Genomic DNA, 24,968 nt, shown 5'->3' with positions numbered 1-24,968 from the left:
ACACGAGACGTCCTTTCCTCAGTTGCGTCACGTGAAGCGACGTCTGTTATTGATGACGGCGGCCGCTGATCACAGCTGGATCAGCTGTCAGTCGACTTTAACAGCTGGAGAGACTTTTGATAAGTTTGTGTCTGTACACATGATCACTAGTACTTAATAATAGTAACTAATAACACTAATAACTAATAAAGACACACAGTTATAATCACTGTAGGTGTTTTCTCTCTGTAGTCTGTTACCTCTTTAACAAACTTTGTCCTGTTTATAAGTGCAGGATCGATTTCTACCGGCAGAATGCGTCTGTACGTTTTGAAATTCAGATTGTGACGTCATTATTAAATAACCAAGAACATGATTATGGTTTCTCTTAAATTACATAACTCATCAAACCAGACACTCAGGAATGATCAGCCTCACGTGACTGAATGAAATGATGATGAAAGTATTTCTCCTTTCATCTTTGGTAATGGCAGCATAGACCAGATCCTCTCCCTCCATTCTTACCTTTCACAATAAAAGCCCTGGTCATATAATATTCACAGCATGGCCAACACAAGCCGACAATTCACACCTCAGAAATTAAAACTAATTCATGAGGACCTCTCTTAATTTTTGTCAAGTTGACAAAACTACACAGCCTAGTTTATCGCTCCAAACCAGTTGATGGAAATCCGCCTAATTCACATTTGTTATATGCGCCATTTCAAAAGTTCATTTAAAATTGACTTGACAGTTGAATGAGAACAGGGCTGTTGTGAGGCCACAGCAGATCTATGGTCAAGGTGAACTATGGGATCATACAGGACTCTGACACTAACACAGTCTGATCCTTCAGACTGTGTTTTCCTCGAGGATCACACTGGAACCAAAGCAGTTCTTTTCATCTTTTTATCATTGATGACATGAATTTCACATATAAAAACCCACATGTGATTAGGTTATAGAAAACAACAATGAGGATGAACACAAAAAGTATGAGTTGATCTTAAAGCTAGAAGCATTTGAGTGACTTTTACACGGTCGGTGAATCTGAGCTTCTAAATATACTGGTTAAGACATAAAAAACATTTATTTGTAAAAATGAACAAGATACATGGTTTAAAGATAACCTGCTTCAGACCACACAGACAACACATGAGTATCCTAAATATGCACATTAGCGAAGAATAGAAAGATTTAATATTGGCTGCAGACTACGAAGACGATATAAAATCCTATTGATTTCCAACTAAGATATAAATCTCCATTTCACTTTAAAAGAGAAAACACTGTCTTGCTCAAAAGTACAAATGTAATTTGTCCAGTTCTACTGCTTCACGCTGTAGTACACACATTCACTCCAGGTCTGATCCCTCTGTCTTCTTGATCCGTTGTGCAGGTCGACACTTAAAGACGCATAATACAGGATCTCTGCATTTTGGCAACCCTGGGAACAGATTATTAGATTAAACAATATCCAGGAAACAATGCATTGTCAATGAAAAAAAGGTGTCTGAATGGTAATTCATCAGTTAATTTAATTACATTTTTATTTACCTTTGCGTTTGCTGTGGAAGGAGCTGGGAATCCTGCGTGAGACTCTGGTTGTAAAACAGAAAAATCTTTTTCAGTCAAAAGCCCAATTCAGTGAACACAAGCTGTCAGATACAAACAGCATAGTTACCTGTGCTTTGGCAGCTGTTTCTCTTGTTCATCATGCACACTGAGAGAGCCAGTAAAACACTCAGGATGGTGATGAACGTAAAAGCTCCACTCAAGAGATACATCGAGACAAGAGAGTCCAGCTCATCTGCAGAGAGACAGACAGCAGAAACATGTCGCTTTTAAGCAACAATGAGACAAAACAACCTCGGCTAAACAAGTCACTCACCCTCAAAGTCCAGCTTGGTCCCGTCTCCAAACAGTATGTGTCCACACGAGGCAACAGCACAGTAGTAGGTCCCAGCATGAGACGGATTCAGGCTCTTCATCGGCAGGTTGTAGACACAGGTGTGTGTTTGTGTGTTGGGTTTCCTCTCACACTGATCATTCCTGCCTCCATCAGTGTAAATGAGTCCTGGATGAGATTCTTCAGAGTCTTTGAACCAGTAAACACTGTGTTGTCCATCACAGGTCCCAGTGTGAACTGTACAGTTCAGAGTCACAGAGCCACCTGGCTGGATGGTCTCAGATGCTGACTGATGGACCAAAGTTGGGATGTTCAAACCTGAACCCTTTACACTGACAGTAGTGCCCTCCTTGAAATCCAAGTTGACTGTATAGCTACTTGCACAGTAGTAAGTAGCTGAGTCCGAAATTTGCAAATCTGTTATCCTCAAGTGATATTTACCGACTGCAGTGTCCAATGTGAAGCGTGGATTCTTGAATTCATCATGAAAAGTTGCTTTTGTGTCGTACTTGTAGGAGGTAGAGATGAGCCTTGGTTTCTGTCCAATAATCTGTTTATACCAGTAAAGCCTTACTGCAAAACCGTCTTCATAGGAACATTGCAACGTCAAGTTTTCCCCAGTTTGAACTGATAGAAAACTATTCTCTTGATGAACAGATGAGGAGAGATTCAGATCGGTCGTCTGAACTGTAGTGATAGGAGAGACGAAGCAAATACACTTCATGGTAACATGAATCAACACATCAGAAGCAATGCCACGAGTTAAAAGATCCAAACTGCAATCACAAAAAACACAACTCACCTATTTTCTGCAAGAACAAACATGTCAGATAGAAGACAAACTTTGGAGATGTCATCATGTTCAAATTCTTGTGTTGAATGAGAACAATCTAGATCCTTCTACACGTTTCACTCACAAGACTGTTTGATTGGCCAGCAAAAAGTGACACTACATCCTATTTAGGAAACTTGATCACATGCTCACTGCCACCTATAGAGTCAAATCTGTGTCAAACCTATAGAGTCAAATTAGTGAACCTCTTTGAGGAACAGGTTCACATATTTCGAGATACAGTATATGAGGAACATAACGGATTAAATCACTGGAAAATAATTTGTATTTGAATCAAATACAAACACATCTGTGACATGACAGTGCAGTTATGACATGACATTATACATATATATATATATATATAATGTCTGTATCTATGAAAAGTTAGAAACACAAAAACACAACTCACCCATTGTCCACAACAACAACCATGTCGCATAGGTGGTAAACCTTGGAGATGTCATCGTGTTCAAATTCTTGTGTTGAATGAAGAGAATCGAATACTTTCTCCACTCTTTAGAGACAAGACTGTGTTTGATTGGCCAACCTGATGTGACACTGTGCTGTACGTCCTACTTAGGAAACCTGATCACACGCTCACTTCCATCTATAGAGTCAAGTTTGGTTCATGAAAAGATTCACATGGTGAGAGAGGTACATGTAGAAAGCAATGGCTCTGTATGTTGGTATTATATATAAATAGATCACAGGTATATACAGTAATGTACACTAGTAATGACTTACAGTAGAGTCTAATTAAGCTAAACATTTTCATCATTAGCTGATACAGACACATATACGTAGGTCTGATAATTTACCTGTAAACTCCCCCCTCCCAAAAAAAAACAACATATCAGCAACAGTAATGTTGAGTGAGCATTTGTAAAATTAAGAATATCTATGAGCCGAGTAGATGCATCTTCCTGGATTGCCGACTCAGAGTCGACTCTGAATATCATGGTTTTGGAGAATTTTGCTGAACTGAAGTTTAACAGACTTAAAATCACCTGCATACGAGATCAGATATAAAAATAATAATGGTCATTTTTATATGTCAGCTTCTTATAGTCTGATGTTTCAAAATGCCCTGTGCAACTTGTGTATTCTATCCATTGTTTATGTTGTTGTAAGTAGTACTCTAAATAGTATTTCAACGAAGTAATCTTCTTCTTCTTCTTCTTCTCAGAATTACCATCAGTAGTTGTCTTAGCTTTAGTATAAGTATTATTGGTATTAGCTTTTAACTTCTAAGCACTCCACTGTTCTTGGATATTTTAGTGGTCTTTGGCTAAAGGAGCATGTATGTGGCAGTGCAACCACGTAGACATCCTGCTGAAAACCACAGCTGCTGCACTGACAGAGATACGAAGATAAAGCATGGGGGTGAAGGTTAAACAGTCTAAATGTATTGCTTTATTCATTTTCTGCATTCATAGGAGGAGCAGCATCGTCAGAAACACTTTTCCATGCTTAGTTATTGTACGTCTTCAAAGCTACCCTACAGCGCGAAGCATTCTAACTTCAGCTTGCTCTTCACCACAAGTTTTCCAATAACACAGCAGTGGCGGGCCGTGCATTTTATACCTGGGCCTGCACTCGTAAAAATGAAGCTCAACACCTACAAATACACTACGAGTGCAGCTACATGAATACCCGCATGACGGGATGCGGCGGCATTAACGAACTGTCACAAATTCCCCTTCATATTCATTTGTTTTCATCCTGTCTGCTTGTTTAATTAACTCTCCTGTCATTTCAGATCCTACCATTCACCTCTCATTCCCCTCACCTGGTCCTCCACACCCATCTCACCTGCAGCCCATCCCCTCATTAGCCCTCACTGTTTAGGTCCCCTCACTTGCACTTGTTCCCTGCCAGATTGTCTTGTGTGTTATTGCCAAGTTCTCCAGCATACCTTTATATTGTTCCTGATCTGCCTGTTCCCACCCTGTCTGCCTGTTTTCGACCTTGGATTTTTGCCTGCCCCTTATTGGATTTGTTCGCCTGTTTGACTGACCTCCCGGTTTTGATCCTGCCTGAACTCACGTAAAAGAACTAAACTTGTATTTTGTCTCAGAGTTGTGCTTTTGGGTTCAAGTATCTGTAATCCTTACACGAACAATGCATATAGTCACAATCAATTCAGCTAAAACATGAATTCCGCCACACACTCAAGAGCACGGGCCATTCAAATATTATTCATATCAGAGGGAACAATATTACCCATATCATGAAAACGACACGATAGACAAATGAACAGAGTAGTAACTCTCATATCACTCCCTCCAGGAAATACACGACTGCATAGTTCTTGTTACTGACGGATTTATTCGTCTGTCAACACCGAGAGGGAAAATGAGTCCACTTGAAAACACATGAATCTTTAAACCATGTATCGAGATCATTTTTACAATTTTTTTTTTATGTCTTAACCAGTATATTCAGAAGCTCAGATTCACCGACTGTGTAAAAGTCACTCAAATTCTTCTAGCTTTAAGATCATCTCATACTTTGTGTGTTCATCGTCATTGTTGTTTTCTATAACCTAATCACATGTGGGTTTTTATATGTGAAATTCATTTCATCAATGATAAAAAATAAACATATTTGACATTTGGAGCAATTTGAGCTTGAAACAATTTGTGTGCACATGATGATTAAGGGGCTTCTTCAAACAAGTTTAGCAGAGAATATGGTTGACCTCACCCACACCAACAAGTTGTGAAACTCAATTGTCCCGGCACAAGAAGGTGTTTCTTATATTGACCTAAAAGCATGTTGCCGTACTTTATGATCTTAAGTTAGGAATTGGGAGTAATACAGGCTCAGTGAAGTTTTTCCACCACCATTTTTCCACCTCCAAACTCCAGCAGGTGAAAAGAGCTGCTTTGGCTCCTGTGTGATCCTCGAGGAAAACACCATCTGAAGGATCAGACTGTGTTACTGTCAGAGTCCTGTATGATCCCACAGTTCACCTTGACCATAGATCTGCTGTGGCCTCACAACAGCCCTGTTCTCATTCAACTGTGAAGCAAATTTTAAATTAACTTTTTAAATGTGCAAAAAATAAATGCGAATTAGGCGGATTTCCATCAACTGGTTTGGAGCGATAAACTAGGCTGTGTAGTTTTGTCAACTTGGCAAAAATTAAGAGAAGTCCTCATGAATTAGTTTCAATTGGGCAAGTTTGAATTGTCCATGTCGACTGGTGTTGGCCATGTTTCATGTTGTTTGGTGACAAAAGCATTATACTGTACATCCATAAAGACGCTGACAGAAGAAACAGCTGATCAGTCATGTGAGTTAATGTTCGCGACGTCAGAATGTAGTTGACAAAGGTGTTTCCATATCTATGTCAGTTTACAGTAAAAGAGTTGCTGCCTCTCTAAACGCTGGACTCATCCATCATGAAAAATTCTCTTATTCAGTGCTTGTGCAAATATATTTGGGTATTTGAAGTATGACATAAGACATCCAGTCAGTTCTTTGTGGGCCGTCCAGATCAGAAAACATGTGATTCAACAAGCCATTCAGATTTGGCTCCACTTCCACATGCAGGTTCCTCAGAATAAACCGCCCCCCCATCAGAGTATCTCCACCCACGGCTTGAGAACTACCTTTACAACAGTGCTGCATATTTACCTCATGAGCCAATCAGAGCAGACTGGGCTTTACAGGAGGGGGACTTAAAGGTACAGTGCGTGGCATTTCAGGGGATCTATTAGCAAAAATGGAATATGATGATTATGACTATGTGTTTATTAATGTCTTTATTAGTCTAACACTATGTGAAGTTATTAGTTTTTGTAGCATTACATGATAATCAATAAACTGATCAGGTCTGTCATTAATACATCTACATGTCAATATAATAAAGTAAGGTTATTGCCAGTTATTCTCTATTCTAGAGATGGTGAAGGTTCTCTAAAGACAACAAATTCATCACTTGTCCTACAGTCTGCCACATCCTACAGGTCTGATTCGTTCGTCATCCTCACCTTACAGAACATGGTTGGCTGGATGACATTGACGTCTGTGTCAACAGAATGTATGCTAGTTGATTGAATGGCAACACACACATGTAAGCCAGGCAAAAATGGAAACTGCAATTTAGATGCATACTTTCCAGAAGAACGGAGGAGTTCTCGAACTGAAAGTGTGTCTACATGCATAAGGCTGGTAGGGAAAAAAAAAGTGGGTGAGGGTAACAGATCCAAGAACAGCTGTATTATAACACTTGGTTGCAATGACCTGAATAAAGAAGAAGAAGAAGAAAAGAAGAAACATTCCTTTATTAGTCCCACAGTGGGGAAATTATTCTCTGCATTTGACCCATCCCTGTATATAGGGAGCAATGGGCTGCCAATGACAGGCGCCCAGGGAGCAGTTAGGGGTACAATGTCTTGCTCAGGGACACTTCAACACAGGACACGATGCAGCCGAGGATCAAACCGGTGACCTTTCGGTTGGCGGACAACCCTCTCTACCCAGTAAGCCATGGTCGCCCCCATAAAGTGAAGCGGGTGCATTTTAGAAGATTCAAAAATCTCAACCACAGCCTCGCTTTCCCGAAACACTGACCCCAGCTTATTAGAGGGACTATTTCTTCAGTAGAAAGTAGTTCCGCTTAAGCCTGTAACACTATTTCTGGAAATGCATGCTTCTTGTGACTTTAAAAAAATCATTACTTTTTGACCTTGTTGCATTGGGGCACAGGCACAGTATTTCTAGACAAAAATTGCAAAAACTCCGACCAATCAGCTTCCTTGGAGGAGCAACTGACAGCTATGGCTGTGGTTTAGGTGTGCGTGTGACACGACACAGAGAGGCGACTGTTTGTTCTTTCCAAACAAAAATGGCAGCTCCTAAAGAGGTTAGAGTTTGATTGACATATGGTTCATCCAATCACCTGCCAAGTATTTTTTTTGAAGGTGCCATTTTCCAAACAGTCGCAAATGACGGCTTCTTAGAGGTTCTGTGTAACAAACCATCTAATGGATCAGGTATTTGATAATTATGTTGTGTATGTTGTGTTGAGGGGTGCACCCAGGCGGCAACCTTTCGGTTCTGAAACGTGAAGTGAATGCGGAAGTACCCTGAACTGGCATTCTTTCTATTGGCCATCAGGGGACGGCTCCTCTGGTTGCAAAAAAAAGTCTGAGGCAAAAATGGAAACTGCAATTTAGATGCATACTTTCCAGAAGAACGGAGGAGTTCTCAAACTGAAAGTGTGTAATACAAAAGGCTGGTTGGAAAAAAAAAGAAGTCTATGATAAAATATAAAATGACTCTACTCCTCACTTGATTATTACCTGAGCAAACATTGTAAACATGACTTTATCGTCTCAATCTCTAGTTTCAAGTCTTCTTCAATACAGCATGATGCTCATTCAGTAAATGATGTTGTAATTTAAAGCAAATAGAGTGTGCTTTAGGGCATGGATACCTTGTGATTGACAGGTCGCTACCACGGTGTTGTCTGTGTTTTTGTCTTACAACTTTAACCCTTTCATAATGTGTTTTCAGTTGATGAAAGTTAATTGTAACATTTTGATCGCCTAAAAAACCAAGATGGTGACGGCCAAATGCTGAGCTCAAACCTCTGGGTGATGTCACAGTGACATCACAGTGTCAAGTTATTACACCACACTTGAAGCAACTGGCAGTATTTCTTCATAGAATTTAACATTATGACCAAAATTATTTTTACATCAGAATCATTTACATGTTTAACAATTAAAAAAACTCAGCTGATCTGCTTCATAAAGAATATGTGTGTGTGTGTGTGGTTTTTGAACACATTTACCCACATTTACCCACAACTGCATCATATTTTGATTTCATTTTTTTCTATAACTTTGTCAGAGTTTGTCGAGGATTCGACTCATAGTAGCAAGCTGGTTAACAAAAGGGCCTTCAAATGCTGAAGCCAATGTATACTCTTAAAGATTCAGTTTATCATAAAGCCAATGCATGTTGGAATCAGTCCAGTTTTTTTTCTTTTCGATTTTGGTGATAAATGTCTTGACAACAAGTTCTCTCAATCACTCTAGACACCCCTCCAGCATCAGTTTTGGACGTGTCAAGGATGACGTGTCAGGTTCCGCTCTTTACATGCATCCAATGTCTTTTGAGAATAAACTTCCGAAGTAGGTTTATTCGGTCTTAAGGTTTACAACAACAAAAAAGGTTGTCTGAAAGGTTGTTGTGCCAATGAGAAGACGTTAAGGCTTTAAATTAACTCGACTCATCGTTCTGACGGTCAGTTTTCTGCTTTTAGTCCTGTAACTGTAACTCTCTCCGTCATACCTTCTCTCTGTCTTTTCCTTTCTGTTTCCTTTTTTCCTTTATGAAACAGCGTGCATTCATACAGTTCTCTCTTTCATACAAGCATGAACATGAAGCATATGTTGTAAATTTATCTGATTTGCTAAAACATGACTTTGTTGGAGAACTGAACATTGTAAACTTTTCCCGTTTAATACAGTTAATTCAGTCCAAGCCAATGCAAACCAAAGCCCTAAAGTAACAGTTTGAATCAACACATCTTTTATGAAAGGAGTAACACTGGCTGCTTCAACTTATAGTCACAAGAAAGACATAATGATAAGACGACCTCTGTGTCTCATGGGCTTGCTTGGAAACATTTGGAAGCATGTACACTTCTACTGCTTTATACTTGAGTACGTGCATTCAGTCTCTGTGATGTTCCTTTGTCTTCTAGATCTGTTGACCCTGTGTTCCCTTACAACCGCGTAATGGATGTTTTCTTCATTTCCTTCACCCTGGTAGCAAAATATAAACCACAATATTGTACTTGAGAGACATATAAAAACTGTGTCCAGAAGCATTGCTGTGCCTGAATGTTTGAATGGTAGAACAGTAGATCATCTGCACAAAAAATACCTCTGCATTTGTTGTGGTGGGAGCTGAACATCTTGCATGAGACTCTGAAAAAGAAAAAAAGTGCCCCGCACTTTAAAACCGTGTTAAGTGAGCACACACTGTCAGCCACAAAGAATAGTAGTTACAGTACCTGTACATTCACAGCGGTTTCTCTTGTTCATCATGCAGAGTAAGAACACCATTAAGACACTCAGGATGATAGTGAATGCTAAAGCTCCAGTCAAGAAATACACCAAGACAAGAGAGTCCTCCTCATCTGTAGAGAGACAGACACCAGGAGACATTACAGAGCTGAAGCCTTAAGAGGAGACACAACAGGTGAATAGGGTGAAAAGTTAACTAATAGATATATCAACATGAATCTTCCCGAGTTGATTACTTACAATAAGGCAATATATATTTTTACATATATTGTATATTGCCTGTGGAGTAACATATTAACTATATGAATATGAATAAATAACAAAACCTCTGAAGTCACTCACCCTCAAAGTCCAGCTTGGTCCCGTCTCCAAACAGTATGTGTCCACACGAGGCAACAGCACAGTAGTAGGTCCCAGCATGAGACGGATTCAGACTCTTCATCGGTAGGTTGTAGACACAGGTGTGTGTCTGTGTGTTAGGTTTCCTCTCACACTGATCATTCCTGCCTCCATCCGTGTAAATGAGTCCTGGATGAGATGCTTCAGAGTCTTTGAACCAGTAAACACTGTGTTGTCCATCACAGGTCCCAGTGTGAACTGTACAGTTCAGAGTCACAGAGCCTCCTGGCTGGATGGTCTCAGATGCTGACTGATGGACCAAAGTTGGGACGTTCAAACCTGAACCCTTTACACTGACAAAAGTCCCCCCCTTGAAATCCAAGTCGACTGTATAGCTACTTGCGCAGTAGTAAGTAGCTGTGTCCGAAATTTGCAGATCTGTTATCCTCAACTGATATTTACCGAATGCAGCGTCCAATGTGAAGCGTGGATTCTTGAATTCATCATGAAAAGTTGCTTTTGTGTCGTACGTGTAGGAGGTAGAGATGAGCCTTGGTTTCTGTCCAATAATCTGTTTAAACCAGTAAAGCCTTACTGCAAAAACCTCTTCATAGAAACATTGCAACGTCAAGTTTTCCCCAGTTTGAACCGATAGAAAACTATTCTCTTGATGAACAGATGAGGAGAAATTCAGATCGGTCGTCTGAACTGTAGTGATAGGAGAGACGAAGCAAATACACTTCATGATAACATGAATCAACACATCAGAAGCAATGCCACGAGGAGTGTTCACACACTTTAAAAGATCCAAACTGCAATCACAAAAAACACAACTCACCCATTTTCCACAAGAACAAACATGTCAGATAGAAGACAAACTTTGGAGATGTCATCGTGTTCAAATTCTTGTGTTGAATGAGAACAATCTAGATCCTTCTACACGCTTCACTCACACGATTGTTTGATTGGCCAGCAAAAAGTGACACTACATCCTATTTAGGAAACTTGATCACATGCTCACTGCCGCCTATAGAGTCAAATTAGTTTTTTGAGCAACAGTTTCAATAATTTTGAGATATATAAGGAACATAACGGTTTAAATCACTAGAAAATAATTTATATTTGTATCAAATACAAACACATCTGTGACGTGACAGTGCAGTTATAATCACTGTGTTTAATAGAAAGGTAACAAAACAGTATTTTGAGCAGTTGAATCCAAGCATCCATACTTGATACTATACTGATATACTCAGCTCTCTTTTCAAGGAGACATAACACTGTACTGGGTGCTACATTAAAGAGGATTATATTCTTACTATTAATCATTGTAAAAAATGTATTCTTCTAAGGCTGCACGAACAATCAAAATAAAATAACAATCAGGCCTCTCTGTATGACCCTAAGTGTGTATCGCTCCACCTGGCAAACTGAGGACAGGAAGCGGAGGGTCAGGACATGGATGTAAATATAACTAGACAGCTGAGTGAAAGGTGGTGGAAGAAAAATAAGCGAAAATGTGAAGGAGGAATCCCAGAGATGGTGAGAAGGAACAAATATATACTGTATGCGCCCCCTGTTCAGACAAAAACACTGTTCAGTCTGCTCGTTGGAACCGGATTCAAAGACGAAGAGGAAAATAAATATGTATTTTTTATTGATTAGCATGTAATGCTACCAAAATACTAATAACTTTACATAGTGTTAGACTACCAAAGACATTAATAAAATCATTGTCATAATCATCATATTCCATTTCTGCTAATAGATCCCCTGAAATGCCACACACTGTACCTTTAAGTCCCCCTCCTGTAAAGCCCAGTCTGCTCTGATTGGCTCATGAGGTACATATGCAGCACTGTTGTAAAGGTAGTTCTCAAGCCGTGGGTGGAGATACTCTGATGGGGGGCGGTTTATTCTGAGGAACCTGCATGTGTAAGTGGAGCCAAATCTGAATGGCTTGTTGAATCACATGTTTTCTGATCTGGACGGCCCACAAAGAACTGACTGGACGTCTTATTTCATACTTCAGATACACAAATATATTTGCACAAGCACTGAACAAGAGAGTTTTTCATGATGTGTTGTCTTTCAGCTGCTATTTGACTCCAGCGTTTAGAGAGGCAGCAGCTTTTTTACTGTAAACTGGCCAACAGCTTTGTGGCATCTTTTATTCATTATCATAGTTATCAGCTGGAATACCATTATTAACACAATAATACTAGATAAATGATCTTTCTTATCAGTCAAATATATATTGGCCACCGATATATTGTGCATCCCTAAGTACAACCACGTGTAACGCAGATTAAAAGCCAGAAAAACTTCAGCCGAAAATCCTGTCTGAAAAAGGCAAAATTCAACAAAACTTCCTCATTTGTGCAAAACAGTTTTTATGCCCGCTTGAGGTGGTTTTTGGCCTTTGTCGTAAAAGAGTTGATGGGCAAATAGGATATGTAAACACCTTTGCCAAATACATTCTGACGTCGCGAACATTAACTCACATGACTGATCAGCTGTTTCTTCTGTCAGCATCTTTATGGATGTATATTTATATTGTCTTTGTCACCAAACAACATGAAACATGGCCAACACCAGTCGACATGAAGGACAATTCAAACCTCAGAAATTAAAACTAATTCCTGAGGACTTCTCTTAATTTTTGTCAAGTTGACAAAACTACACAGCCTAGTTTATCGCTCCAAACCAGTTGATGGAAATCCGCCTAATTCACATTTGTTATATGCGCCATTTCAAAAGTTAATTTAAAATTCACTTGACAGTTGAATGAGAACAGGGCTGTTGTGAGACCACAGCAGATCTATGGTCAAGGTGAACTATGGGATCATACAGGACTCTGACAGTAACACAGTCTGAGCTTTTAGGTCAATAAAAGAAACACCTTCTTGTGCCGGAACAATTAAGTTTCACAACTTGTTGGTGTGGGTGAGGTCAACCACATTCTCTGTTATACATGTTTGAAGAAGCCTCTTAATTGTGCACAGAAATAGTTTCAAGCTCAAAATGCTGCAAATTTGAAATATGTTTATTTTTTATCATTGATGACCTGAATTTCACATATAAAAACCCACATGTGATTAGGTTATAGAAAACAACAATGAGGATGAACACAAAAAGTATAGCTAGAAGCATTTGAGTGACTTTCACACAATCGGTGAATCTGAGCTTCTAAATATACTGGTTAAGACATAAAAAACATTTATTTATGAAAAATAATCTAGATACAAAAGATATTATACAAATTATACAAGAGATAATTTAATTACATTTTTATTCACCTGTGCGTTTGCTGTGGAGGGAGCTGGGAATCCTGTGTGAGACTCTGGTTGTAAAACAGAAAAATCTTTTTTCATTCAAAAGCCAAATTCAGTGAACACAAGCTGCCAGATACAAACAGCATAGTTACCTGTGCTTTGGCAGCTGTTTGTCTTGTTCATCATGCACACTGAGAGAGCCAGTAAAATACTCAGGATGGTGATGAACGTAAAAGCTCCACTCAAGAGATACAGAGAGACAAGAGAGTCCAGCTCATCTGCAGAGAGACAGACAGCAGAAACATGTCGCTTTTAAGCACCAATGAGACAAAACAACCTCGGCTAAACAAGTCACTCACCCTCAAAGTCCAGCTTGGTTCCGTCTCCAAACAGTATGTGTCCACACGAGGCAACAGCACAGTAGTAGGTCCCAGCATGAGACGGATTCAGGCTCTTCATCGGCAGGTTGTAGACACAGGTGTGTGTTTGTGTGTTGGGTTTCCTCTCACACTGATCATTCCTGCCTCCATCGGTGTAAATGAGTCCTGGACGAGATTCTTCAGAGTCTTTGAACCAATAAACACTGTGTTGTCCATCACAGGTCCCAGTGTGAACTGTACAGTTCAGAGTCACAGAGCCACCTGGCTGGATGGTCTCAGATGCTGACTGATGGACCAAAGCTGGGACGTTCAAACCTGAACCCTTTACACTGACAGTAATGCTCACCGAAATGTCCAATGTGTATAGATAGCAACTTACGCAGAAGTAAGTAGCTGAGTCTGAAATGTGCAAGTCTGTGATTGATAGGTGATTGGTACCATTTTCAGTATCCAATGTAAAGCGTGAGTTGTTCTTGAATTCACCGTAGCAATATTTCTTTTTATCATACGTATAGAAGGTAGAGATGAGCTTTGGTTTTTCTCCCAGCGTTTGCTTGTACCAGTAAAGCCTTGCAGCAACAATGCCTGTATAGAGACACTGCAACGTCAAGTCGTCCCCGGTTTTAACCGACACAAAACCAATCTCTTGTTGAACGGACGAGGAGAAATTCAGATCGGTCGTCTGAGCTGGATTAAAATAAAGAGACTAAGCAAATTTAGATTTAAAAAAGTGTCGCAGAATTCAGCGTAATTAAAATATGAGAAATATTTATTTGAGAAGTGACCGTACACTTGAAGTTTGAACTCACCCATTTCCCCCCACATCATACATGTGAGATAGAGAGCCAGCGCTGGAGATGTCATCATGTTCATTTTGCTGTGAGAAATGAAAAGACCGTCGACCCTTTCTCCACTCTTTGGAGACGAGACTGAATTTGATTGGCCAACCAGAGGTGACACTGAACTCTATGTCCTACTTAAGGACATAGAGTTCGCCACAGATTCAAAACCACATATAATGTGTGACATTGAAGATTTGATGTTTTGAGCGCTATAATCAGCCCTTCAATTCCACTAATTACACTGACTGGACTGGCAGCAGAAGTCCAATAGAATCAGCTCTATTTACATTAATAACTTCCGCTGGGCATAAAGTTGGACATGCTTTTAATTTTTAAACGGCAGGCTTTTTGTCTTACAGACTCAATACCACCATATAAAGTTGACCTAATTAAGATTGTGCTGTTTTTGAGAAAAGTTAAATCAATTGTATTTATATAGTCGAATGTCAGATTTTAAACATTTGCTTCAAGTGGCTAAAGTGGTGTTTTACTTCAGAGATACTCTTATGTAAGTGCTAACATCCTTACTTCCTGCTGGAAACCACAACATGTACCCAACACCCAAAGAGATACAATACAAAAAGAATGGCGGGTAAAAAGAGAGCAATGCATACTTCACTTTTTTCTACGTATGTTCATAGACTGTAGGGACACAACATTTAAGCATACAGTAACTATTGTATCTAAATAAGGCTTTGCAGGCTAAAGCAGCAGAAGCAGTCCTCGTCAGTACCAGCCTTAGTGCTGCCGTGCAGTCAGACGCAGCTCAGTCCGTCAGAGGAGTTGTGTAAAACTATACCTTTGGGTCGGACTTGTTAGGAATTAGCCTGAGTGTGCTCATGACAGAACAGCACAACAGTCAAGAGATAAAAACACATAATACACAACGCTTGCCTCTCCCTCATTTACAATAGCATCAGTTATATCAGAAGTGGAGAGTATTTCTTCATTGAAAGAAGAGCAAAGAATGCCACTGAAGGCTTTTCTCAATGGAAAAGATGTTTTCGCTCTTCTCCCAACTGGCTTCGGCAAGAGATTGATTGAAAGATACAAGTATATTGCTATAGTTTAACTGTTAGATTTCCATTAAGACTATGGGTCAGAGGAGGGAAATCAAAGCTCCTCACTCTTGTGAAATGCACACATTTATGCCTATTTTGAGTTTAGAAAAAGCTCTGAATTCAGGACGGCGTAAAAAGCAGACTGTAATCTGGTGAAGGCCTGGTTTACGGTACAGCCAATGGCATACAAGATGTCACCATAAAAATGGACAATGATTGTAATTTTCAGTTTCCCACTTACCCTCTCAATAATGAATAAACCAGGGGGATTGCTACCAGTGAGAGAACACACATGCACATAATATATTGTCCCAAGATCAAAGTGTCACATACACATATAAGCTTTATTTGATCACTAACAACATACAGTGGACATACAAAAGCACATATTTCCAAATTGCTTGCCATACTTACCGCCTAACTACATAAAAGGCACACTTCCTGCATTGGTACTGAATGTTGGCACCGGTTGTAAATTGTGTTAGTGTAAATATGAACATAATTCCTAGTAATACTGGGATGCATCTTTTTACTGTAGACAACAAGGAAGATCCATAAATATATCTCAAAATCTACTTCTATATCTACATCACATATAAAAGGACACACGACCGGTTCTACAGCTTCACGCTGGCGTACACACATTCATCATTGGTGTTGTTCCTCTGTCTCCTTGTTCCCATGGGCAGGTTGACACTTAGAGCAGCATAATGAGGGCTGTCCGCGTTTCGGTAACCCTGCTAACAAAATATGAAGAAGTGGATTAGGATATCGAAATTAAAAACAATATCCATAAAAATATAAAATATTAGATAAAGTTCACCTCTGTATTTGCGGTGGAGGGAGCTGATGATCTTGCGTGAGACTCTGGTCGTGAAACACAGAAATACTCCTTTATTCAAAAGTTATATTTAGTAAATACAAGCTACCAGATACAAACAGAACAACTTACCTGAACATTGACAGATGTTTTTCTTGTTCACCTTGTAGACCAAAAAACCCAGTAAAACAACCAGGATGGTGGTGAATGCCAACGCTCCACTTAAGCAATACACCGGGACAAGAGAGACCAGCTCATCTGCAGAGTCAGACACCAGAAATGGAGCTTTCAGCTTTTTATCTCTGTCTTCACGTTAAGTTTGATTGAAAAAACAACAACTATTCATCCGATGAGCTGGAGTGTTACTAACCCTCAAAGTCCAGCTTGGTCCCGTCTCCAAACAGTATGTGTCCACACGAGGCAACAGCACAGTAGTAGGTCCCAGCATGAGACAGATTCAGGCTCTTCATCGGCAGGTTGTAGACACAAGTGTGTGTTTGTGTGTTGGGTTTCCTCTCACACTGATCATTCCTGCCTCCATCCGTGTAAATGAGTCCTGGATGAGATTCTTCAGAGTCTTTGAACCAGTAAACACTGTGTTGTCCATCACAGGTCCCAGTGTGAACTGTACAGTTCAGAGTCACAGAGCCACCTGGCTGGATGGTCTCAGATGCTGACTGATGGACAGAAGTTGGGATTTTCAAACCTGAACCCTTTACACTGACAAATGTGCCCTCTGCAAAAGTCAACACAAATGTCGTGCTACTTGCGCAGTAGTAAGTTGCTGAGTCTGAAATGTGCAAATCAAAAATTGTCAAGTGATTTTGACCGTTTTCAGCATCCAGTTTGAAGCGTGAATTGTTCTTCAATTCATGATAAAAAGAGGGTTTTGCATCGTACACATAGATGGAGGAGATCAGCTTTGGTTCCTGTCCCAGCGTTTGCTTATACCAGTAAAGCCATGCTGCATCATCACTCTTATCGACACAGCGCAAAGTCATTTTGTCTCCAACATTAACTGATACAAAACCACTCTCTTGACGCACAGATGAGGACAATTTCAGATCAGTTGCATGAGCTGAAGTGAAATGAGAGACAAAGTAAATACACAATTATTTATTATACATTATATATATATATTGTGTATATATATTAAAATGTCTGTATCTATGAAAAGTTAGAAACACAAAAACACAACTCACCCATTGTCCACAACAACAACCATGTCGCATAGGAGGCAAACCTTGGAGATGTCATCGTGTTCAAATTCTTGTGTTGAATGAAGAGAATCGAATACTTTCTGCACTCTTTAGAGACAAGACTGTGTTTGATTGGCCAACCTGATGTGACACTGTGCTGTACGTCCTACTTAGGAAACCTGATCACACGCTCACTTCCATCTATAGAGTCAAGTTTGGTTCATGAAAAGATTCACATGGTGAGAGAGGTACATGTAGAAAGCAATGGCTCTGTATGTTGGTATTATATATAAATAGATCACAGGTATATACAGTAATGTACACTAGTAATGACTTACAGTAGAGTCTAATTAAGCTAAACATTTTCATCATTAGCTGATACAGACACATATACGTAGGTCTGATAATTTACCTGTAAACTCCCCCCCTCCCAAAAAAAAACAACACATCAGCAACAGTAATGTTGAGTGAGCATTTGTAAAATTAAGAATATCTATGAGCCGAGTAGATGCATCTTCCTGGATTGCCGACTCAGAGTCGACTCTGAATATCATGGTTTTGGAGAATTTTGCTGAACTGAAGTTTAACAGACTTAAAATCACCTGCATACGAGATCAGATATAAAAATAATAATGGTCATTTTTATATGTCAGCTTCTTATAGTCTGATGTTTCAAAATGCCCTGTGCAACTTGTGTATTCTATCCATTGTTTATGTTGTTGTAAGTAGTACTCTAAATAGTATTTCAACGAAGTAATCTTCTTCTTCTTCTTCTCAGAATTACCATCAGTAGTTGTCTTAGCTTTAGTATAAGTATTATTGGTATTAGCTTTTAACTTCTAAGCACTCCACTGTTCTTGGATATTTTAGTGGTCTTTGGCTAAAGGAGCATGTATGTGGCAGTGCAACCACGTAGACATCCTGCTGAAAACCACAGCTGCTGCACTGACAGAGATACGAAGATAAAGCATGGGGGTGAAGGTTAAACAGTCTAAATGTATTGCTTTATTCATTTTCTGCATTCATAGGAGGAGCAGCAGCGTCAGAAACACTTTTCCATGCTTAGTTATTGTACGTCTTCAAAGCTACCCTACAGCGCGAAGCATTCTAACTTCAGCTTGCTCTTCACCACGAGTTTTCCAATAACACAGCAGTGGCGGGCCGTGCATTTTATACCTGGGCCTGCACTCGTAAAAATGAAGCTCAACACCTACAAATACACTACGAGTGCAGCTACATGAATACCCGCATGACGGGATGCGGCGGCATTAACGAACTGTCACAAATTCCCCTTCATATTAATTTGTTTTCATCCTGTCTGCTTGTTTAATTAACTCTCCTGTCATTTCAGATCCTACCATTCACCTCTCATTCCCCTCACCTGGTCCTCCACACCCATCTCACCTGCAGCCCATCCCCTCATTAGCCCTCACTATTTAGGTCCCCTCACTTGCACTTGTTCCCTGCCAGATTGTCTTGTGTGTTATTGCCAAGTTCTCCAGCGTACCTTTATATTGTTCCTGATCTGCCTGTTCTCACCCTGTCTGCCTGTTTTCGACCTTGGATTTTTGCCTGCCCCTTATTGGATTTGTTCGCCTGTTTGACTGACCTCCCGGTTTTGATCCTGCCTGAACTCAAGTAAAAGAACTAAACTTGTATTTTGTCTCAGAGTTGTGCTTTTAGGTTCAAGTATCTGTAATCCTTACACGAACAATGCATATAGTCACAATCAATTCAGCTAAAACACGCATTCCGCCACACACTCATGAGCACGGGCCATTCAATTATTATTCATATCAGTGGGAACAATATTACCCATATCATGAAAACGACACGATAGACAAATGAACAGAGTAGTAACTCTCATATCACTCCCTCCAGGAAATACGCGACTGCATAGTTCTTGTTACTGACGGATTTATTTGTCTGTCAACACCGAGAGGGAAAATGAGTCCACTTGAAAACACATGAATCTTTATAACCATGTATCGAGATCATTTTTAGAATTTTTTTTTTATGTCTTAACCAGTATATTCAGAAGATCAGATTCACCGACTGTGTAAAAGTCACTCAAATGCTTCTAGCTTTAAGATCATCTCATACTTTTTGTGTTCATCGTCATTGTTGTTTTCTATAACCTAATCACATGTGGGTTTTTATATGTGAAATTCATGTCATCAATGATAAAAAATAAACATATTTGACATTTGGAGCACTTTGAGCTTGAAACAATTTGTGTGCACATGATGATTAAGGGGCTTCTTCAAACAAGTTTAGCAGAGAATATGGTTGACCTCACCCACACCAACAAGTTGTGAAACTCAATTGTTCCGGCACAAGAAGGTGTTTCTTATATTGACCTAAAAGCATGTTGCCGTACTTTATGATCTTAAGTTAGGAATTGGGAGTAATACAGGCTCAGTGAAGTTTTTCCACCACCATTTTTCCACCTCCAAACTCCAGCAGGTGAAAAGAGCTGCTTTGGTTCCTGTGTGATCCTCGAGGAAAACACAGTCTGAAGGATCAGACTGTGTTACTGTCAGAGTCCTGTATGATCCCACAGTTCACCTTGACCATAGATCTGCTGTGGCCTCACAACAGCCCTGTTCTCATTCAACTGTGAAGCAAATTTTAAATTAACTTTTTAAATGTGCAAAAAATAAATGCGAATTAGGCGGATTTCCATCAACTGGTTTGGAGCGATAAACTAGGCTGTGTAGTTTTGTCAACTTGGCAAAAATTAAGAGAAGTCCTCATGAATTAGTTTCAATTGGGCAAGTTTGAATTGTCGATGTCGACTGGTGTTGGCCATGTTTCATGTTGTTTGGTGACAAAGACAATATAAATATACATCCATAAAGACGCTGACAGAAGAAACAGCTGATCAGTCATGTGAGTTAATGTTCACGACGTCAGAATGTATTTGACAAAGGTGTTTCCATATCTATGTCAGTTTACAGCAAAAGAGCTGCTGCCTCTCTAAACGCTGGAGTCATCACATCATGAAAAACTCTCTTGTTCAGTGCTTGTGCAAATATATTTGGGTATCTGAAGTATGAAATAAGACATCCAGTCAGTTCTTTGTGGGCCGTCTAGATCACAAAACATGTGATTCAACAAGCCATTCAGATTTGGCTCCACTTCCACATGCAGGTTCCTCAGAATAAACCGCCCCCCCATCAGAGTATCTCCACCCACGGCTTGAGAACTACCTTTACAACAGTGCTGCATATTTACCTCATGAGCCAATCAGAGCAGACTGGGCTTTACATGAGGGGGACTTAAAGGTACAGTGCGTTGCATTTCAGGGGATCTATTAGCAGAAATGGAATATGATGATTATGACTATGTTTTTATTAATGTCTTTATTAGTCTAACAGTATGTAAAGTTATTCGTTTTTGTAGCATTACATGCGAATCAATAAACTGATCAGGTCTGCCATTAATAAATCTACATGTCAATATAATAAAGTAAAGTTATTCTCTATTCTAGAGATGGTGAAGGTTCTCTAAATATGTTATGTCTATAAATGCTGTTTTAAAAATACACATTTATTTTCCTCTTCGTCTTTGAATCTGGTTCCAACGAGCAGACTGAACAGTGTTTTTGTCTGAACAGGGGGCGCATACAGTATATATTTGTTCCTTCTCACCATCTCTGGGATTTCTTCCTCCACATTTTCGCTTATTTTTTTGAGAGAACGCAACTTGCTGACTCCTGTGTAGAGCATTGTCCAGTACAGAAGAAGTTTGTCATTTGGCTCCGGATTATGAATTTCTTCTCCTTCAAAACAAGTGAACCAGGCAAACAAGCGGTGCAGGACGCCGTCTTGCGGTATGTTGTGTTGAGGGGTGCACCCAGGCGGCAACCTTTCGGTTCCGAAACGTGAAGCGAATGCGGAAGTACCCTGAACTTGCATTCTTTCTGATGGCCATCAGGGGACGGCTCCTCTGGTTGCAAAAAAAAGTCTGAGGCAGAAGATGACATCACCTCATGACATGTTCTATGTTTAAAAAATAACTTTATATATAGTAAGGCTCACAGGCAGAAAGTTTTGCTTTTTAATCATCTGCATTTATTACCACTGCACACAATTCATACAAGTTATTACATGACACTTGAAGCAACTGGCAGTATTTCTTCATATAATTTTACATTATGTCCAAAATTATTTTTACATCAGAATCATTTACATGTTTAAAAATTAAAAAAACTCAGCTGATCTGCTTCCTAAAGAATATGTGTGTGTGTGGTTTATGAACACATTTGCCCACAACTGCATCATATTTTCATTCAAGTATTAAGTAGTAAAATTGCTTGATCGGTGGACAGAATTACGTGTCATCATTTATTTCAATAACTTTGTCAGAGTTTGTCGAGGATTCGACTCATAGTAGCAAGCTGGTTAACAAAAGGGCCTTCAAATGCTGAAGCCAATGTATAGATTCAGTTTATCATAAAGCTAATGCATGTTGGAATCAGTCCAGTTGTTTTTCTTTTCGATTTTGGTGATAAATGTCTTGACAACAAGTTCTCTCAATCACTCTAGACACCCCTCCAGCATCAGTTTTGGACATGTCAAGGATGACGTGTCAGGTTCCGCTCTTTACATGCATCCAATGTCTTTTGAAAATAAACATCCGAAGTAGGTTTATTCGGTCTTAAGGTTTACAACAACAAAAAGGTTGTCTGAAAGGTTGTTGTGCCAATGAGACGACGTTAAGGCTTTAAATTGCCTTGACTCATCGTTCTGACGGTCAGTTTTCTGCTTTTAGTCCTGTAACTGTTCTCTCTCCGTCATACCTTCTCTCTGTCTTTTCCTTTCTGTTTCCTCTTTTCCTTTATGAAACAGTGTGCGTTCATACAGTTCTCTCTTTCATACAACCATGAACATGAAGCATATTGTAAATGTATCTGATTTGCTAAAACATGACTTTGTTGGAGAACTGAACATTATAAACATTTCCCGTTTAATACAGTTAATTCAGTCCAAGCCAACGCAAACCAAAGCCCTAAAGTAACAGTTTGAATCAACACATCTTTTATGAAAGGAGTAACACTGGCTGCTTCAACTCATAGTCACAAGAAAGACATAATGATAAGACGACCTCTGTGTCTCATGGGCTTGCTTGGAAACATTTAGAAGCATGTAGACTTCTACTGCTTTATACTTGAGTACGTGCATTCAGTCTCTGTGATGTTCCTTTGTCTTCTAGATCTGTTGACCCTGTGTTCCCTTACAACCGCGTAATGGATGTTTTCTTCATTTCCTTCACGCTGGTAACAAAATATAAACCACAATATTGTACTTGAGAGACATAAAAATTGTGTCCAGAAGCATTGCTGTGCCTGAATGTTTGAATGGTAAAACAGTAGTTAATCTGCACAAAACATACCTCTGCATTTGTTGTGGTGGGAGCTGAACATCTTGCATGAGACTCTGAAAAAGAATAAAAAGTGCCCCGCACTATAAAACCATGTTAAGTGAGCACACAAATAAGCCACAAATAATAGTAGTTACAGTACCTGTACATTCACAGCGGTTTCTCTTGTTCATCATGCAGAGTAAGAAAACCAGTAAGACACTCAGGATGATAGTGAATGCTAAAGCTCCACTCAAGAAATACACCAAGACAAGAGAGTCCTCCTCATCTGTAGAGAGACAGACACCAGGAGACATTACAGAGCTGAAGTCTTAAGAGGAGAACCAACAGGTGAATAGGGTGAAAAGTTAACTAATAGATATATCAACATGAATCTTCCCGAGTTGATTACTTACAATAAGACAATATATATTTTTACATATATTGCATATTGCCTGTGGAAGTATCATACTGACTATATGAATATGAATAAATAACAAAACCTCTGAAGTCACTCACCCTCAAAGTCCAGCTTGGTCCCGTCTCCAAACAGTATGTGTCCACACGAGGCAACAGGACAGTAGTAGGTCCCAGCATGAAACAGATTCAGGCTCTTCATCGGCAGGTTGTAGACACAGGTGTGTGTTTGTGTGTTGGGTTTCCTCTCACACTGATCATTCCTTCCTCCATCAGTGTAAATGAGTCCTGGACGAGATGCTTCAGAGTCTTTGAACCAGTAAACACTGTGTTGTCCATCACAGGTCCCAGTGTGAACTGTACAGTTCAGAGTCACAGAGCCTCCTGGCTGGATGGTCTCAGATGCTGACTGATGGACAGAAGTTGGGACGTTCAAACCTGAACCCTTTACACTGACAAAAGTGCTCTCCTTGAAATCCAAGTCGACTGTATAGCTACTTATAGCACAGTAGTAAGTAGCTGAGTCCGAAATTTGCAGATCTGTTATCCTCAAGTGATATTTACCGACTGCAGCGTCCAATGTGAAGCGTGGATTCTTGAATTCATCATGAAAAGTTGCTTTTGTGTCGTACTTGTAGGAGGTAGAGATGTGCCTTGGTTTCTGTCCAATAATCTGTCTAAACCAGTAAAGCTTTACTGCAAAAAGGTCTTCATAGAAACATTGCAACGTCAAGTTTTCCCCAGTTTGAACTGATAGAAAACTATTCTCTTGATGAACAGACGAGGAGAAATTCAGATCGGTCGTCTGAACTGTAGTGATAGGAGAGACGAAGCAAATACACTTCATGATAACATGAATCAACACAACAGAAGCAATGCCACGAGGAGTGTTCACACACTTTAAAAGATCCAAACTGCAATCACAAAAAACACAACTCACCCATTTTCCACAAGAACAAACATGTCAGATAGAAGACAAACTTTGGAGATGTCATCGTGTTCAAATTCTTGTGTTGAATGAGAACAATCTAGATCCTTCTACACGTTTCACTCACAAGACTGTTTGATTGGCCAGCAAAAAGTGACACGACATCCTATTTAGGAAACTTGATCACATGCTCACTGCCACCTATAGAGTCAAATCTGTGAGTCAAACCTATAGAGTCAAATATGTGAACCTGTTTGAGGAACAGGTTCACATATTTCGAGATATATGAGGAACATAACGGTTTAAATCACTGGAAAATAATTTGTATTTGAATCAAATACAAACACATCTGTGACGTGACAGTGCAGTTATAATCACTGTGTTTAATAGAAAGGTAACGAAACAGTATTTTGAGCAGTTCCATCCAAGCATCCATACTTGATACTATACTGATATACTCAGCTCTCTTTTCAAGCTGCAGTATGGAGACATAACACTGTACTGTGTGCTACATTAAAGAGGATTATTTTCTTAATATTAATCATTATAAAAAATGTATTCTTCTAAGGCT

At 39.6% G+C, this 24,968-nt stretch overlaps 5 protein-coding genes across 5 annotated transcripts; all 5 read right to left on the bottom strand.

The window, feature by feature from the left end:
* Positions 1 to 966: 966 nt before the first annotated feature.
* On the bottom strand, positions 967 to 2,748 carry LOC142945910 (immunoglobulin kappa light chain-like). Its single transcript, XM_076086846.1, has 5 exons — positions 2,691 to 2,748; positions 1,871 to 2,575; positions 1,664 to 1,789; positions 1,537 to 1,580; positions 967 to 1,426 (listed from the first exon to the last, which is right to left on the bottom strand). Exons 1-5 carry the CDS (start codon positions 2,746 to 2,748, stop codon positions 1,307 to 1,309), a joined length of 1,053 nt encoding a protein of 350 aa, XP_075942961.1. The 3' UTR covers positions 967 to 1,306.
* Positions 2,749 to 9,388: 6,640 nt separating this feature from the next.
* Positions 9,389 to 11,004, bottom strand: LOC142945909 (uncharacterized). Its single transcript, XM_076086845.1, has 5 exons — positions 10,950 to 11,004; positions 10,115 to 10,819; positions 9,760 to 9,885; positions 9,630 to 9,673; positions 9,389 to 9,508 (listed from the first exon to the last, which is right to left on the bottom strand). Exons 1-5 carry the CDS (start codon positions 11,002 to 11,004, stop codon positions 9,389 to 9,391), a joined length of 1,050 nt encoding a protein of 349 aa, XP_075942960.1.
* Positions 11,005 to 13,300: 2,296 nt separating this feature from the next.
* LOC142945950 (uncharacterized) lies at positions 13,301 to 14,633 on the bottom strand. The gene is made up of 5 exons (XM_076086889.1): positions 14,576 to 14,633; positions 13,746 to 14,453; positions 13,539 to 13,664; positions 13,399 to 13,454; positions 13,301 to 13,309 (listed from the first exon to the last, which is right to left on the bottom strand). Exons 1-5 carry the CDS (start codon positions 14,631 to 14,633, stop codon positions 13,301 to 13,303), a joined length of 957 nt encoding a protein of 318 aa, XP_075943004.1.
* A 1,361-nt stretch (positions 14,634 to 15,994) lies between these two features.
* On the bottom strand, positions 15,995 to 17,746 carry LOC142945907 (immunoglobulin kappa light chain-like). The gene is made up of 5 exons (XM_076086844.1): positions 17,692 to 17,746; positions 16,860 to 17,567; positions 16,622 to 16,747; positions 16,493 to 16,536; positions 15,995 to 16,406 (listed from the first exon to the last, which is right to left on the bottom strand). The coding sequence occupies exons 1-5, from the start codon at positions 17,744 to 17,746 to the stop codon at positions 16,287 to 16,289; spliced, it is 1,053 nt and encodes a 350-aa protein (XP_075942959.1). The 3' UTR covers positions 15,995 to 16,286.
* A 5,100-nt stretch (positions 17,747 to 22,846) lies between these two features.
* LOC142945906 (uncharacterized) lies at positions 22,847 to 24,464 on the bottom strand. Its single transcript, XM_076086843.1, has 5 exons — positions 24,410 to 24,464; positions 23,572 to 24,279; positions 23,216 to 23,341; positions 23,086 to 23,129; positions 22,847 to 22,966 (listed from the first exon to the last, which is right to left on the bottom strand). The coding sequence occupies exons 1-5, from the start codon at positions 24,462 to 24,464 to the stop codon at positions 22,847 to 22,849; spliced, it is 1,053 nt and encodes a 350-aa protein (XP_075942958.1).
* Between the last annotated feature and the right edge of the window lie 504 nt (positions 24,465 to 24,968).

Source organism: Anarhichas minor, unplaced genomic scaffold (assembly GCF_050575085.1).
Source record: "Anarhichas minor isolate MPS153535 unplaced genomic scaffold, ASM5057508v1 ptg000009l, whole genome shotgun sequence".
In the NCBI taxonomy this organism is placed as follows: Eukaryota; Metazoa; Chordata; class Actinopteri; order Perciformes; family Anarhichadidae; genus Anarhichas; species Anarhichas minor.
The sequence above is the reverse complement of the archived record's forward strand: the minus strand, read 5'-3'. Positions and strand labels throughout refer to the sequence as shown.

What these genes read in the sequence shown, in the direction of transcription:
- LOC142945910 (XM_076086846.1), bottom strand. Translation starts at nt 2,748, where the DNA reads ATGATGACATCTCCAAAGTTTGTCTTCTATCTGACATGTTTGTTCTTG. An exon ending in TTTGTTCTTGCAGAAAATAG is followed by an intron (nt 2,576 to 2,690) that starts GTGAGTTGTGTT and finishes CTATCACTACAG; the next exon opens with TTCAGACGACCGATCTGAAT. An exon ending in AAACAGCTGCCAAAGCACAG is followed by an intron (nt 1,581 to 1,663) that starts GTAACTATGCTG and finishes TTTTACAACCAG; the next exon opens with AGTCTCACGCAGGATTCCCA.
- LOC142945909 (XM_076086845.1), bottom strand. Translation starts at nt 11,004, where the DNA reads ATGACATCTCCAAAGTTTGTCTTCTATCTGACATGTTTGTTCTTGTGG. An exon ending in TTTGTTCTTGTGGAAAATGG is followed by an intron (nt 10,820 to 10,949) that starts GTGAGTTGTGTT and finishes CTATCACTACAG; the next exon opens with TTCAGACGACCGATCTGAAT. An exon ending in GACCAAGCTGGACTTTGAGG is followed by an intron (nt 9,886 to 10,114) that starts GTGAGTGACTTC and finishes GTCTCTCTACAG; the next exon opens with ATGAGGAGGACTCTCTTGTC.
- LOC142945950 (XM_076086889.1), bottom strand. Translation starts at nt 14,633, where the DNA reads ATGATGACATCTCCAGCGCTGGCTCTCTATCTCACATGTATGATGTGG. An exon ending in TATGATGTGGGGGGAAATGG is followed by an intron (nt 14,454 to 14,575) that starts GTGAGTTCAAAC and finishes ATTTTAATCCAG; the next exon opens with CTCAGACGACCGATCTGAAT. An exon ending in AACCAAGCTGGACTTTGAGG is followed by an intron (nt 13,665 to 13,745) that starts GTGAGTGACTTG and finishes GTCTCTCTGCAG; the next exon opens with ATGAGCTGGACTCTCTTGTC.
- LOC142945907 (XM_076086844.1), bottom strand. Translation starts at nt 17,746, where the DNA reads ATGACATCTCCAAGGTTTGCCTCCTATGCGACATGGTTGTTGTTGTGG. An exon ending in GACCAAGCTGGACTTTGAGG is followed by an intron (nt 16,748 to 16,859) that starts GTTAGTAACACT and finishes CTGACTCTGCAG; the next exon opens with ATGAGCTGGTCTCTCTTGTC. An exon ending in CCTCCACCGCAAATACAGAG is followed by an intron (nt 16,407 to 16,492) that starts GTGAACTTTATC and finishes TTTTGTTAGCAG; the next exon opens with GGTTACCGAAACGCGGACAG.
- LOC142945906 (XM_076086843.1), bottom strand. Translation starts at nt 24,464, where the DNA reads ATGACATCTCCAAAGTTTGTCTTCTATCTGACATGTTTGTTCTTGTGG. An exon ending in TTTGTTCTTGTGGAAAATGG is followed by an intron (nt 24,280 to 24,409) that starts GTGAGTTGTGTT and finishes CTATCACTACAG; the next exon opens with TTCAGACGACCGATCTGAAT. An exon ending in AAACCGCTGTGAATGTACAG is followed by an intron (nt 23,130 to 23,215) that starts GTACTGTAACTA and finishes ATTCTTTTTCAG; the next exon opens with AGTCTCATGCAAGATGTTCA.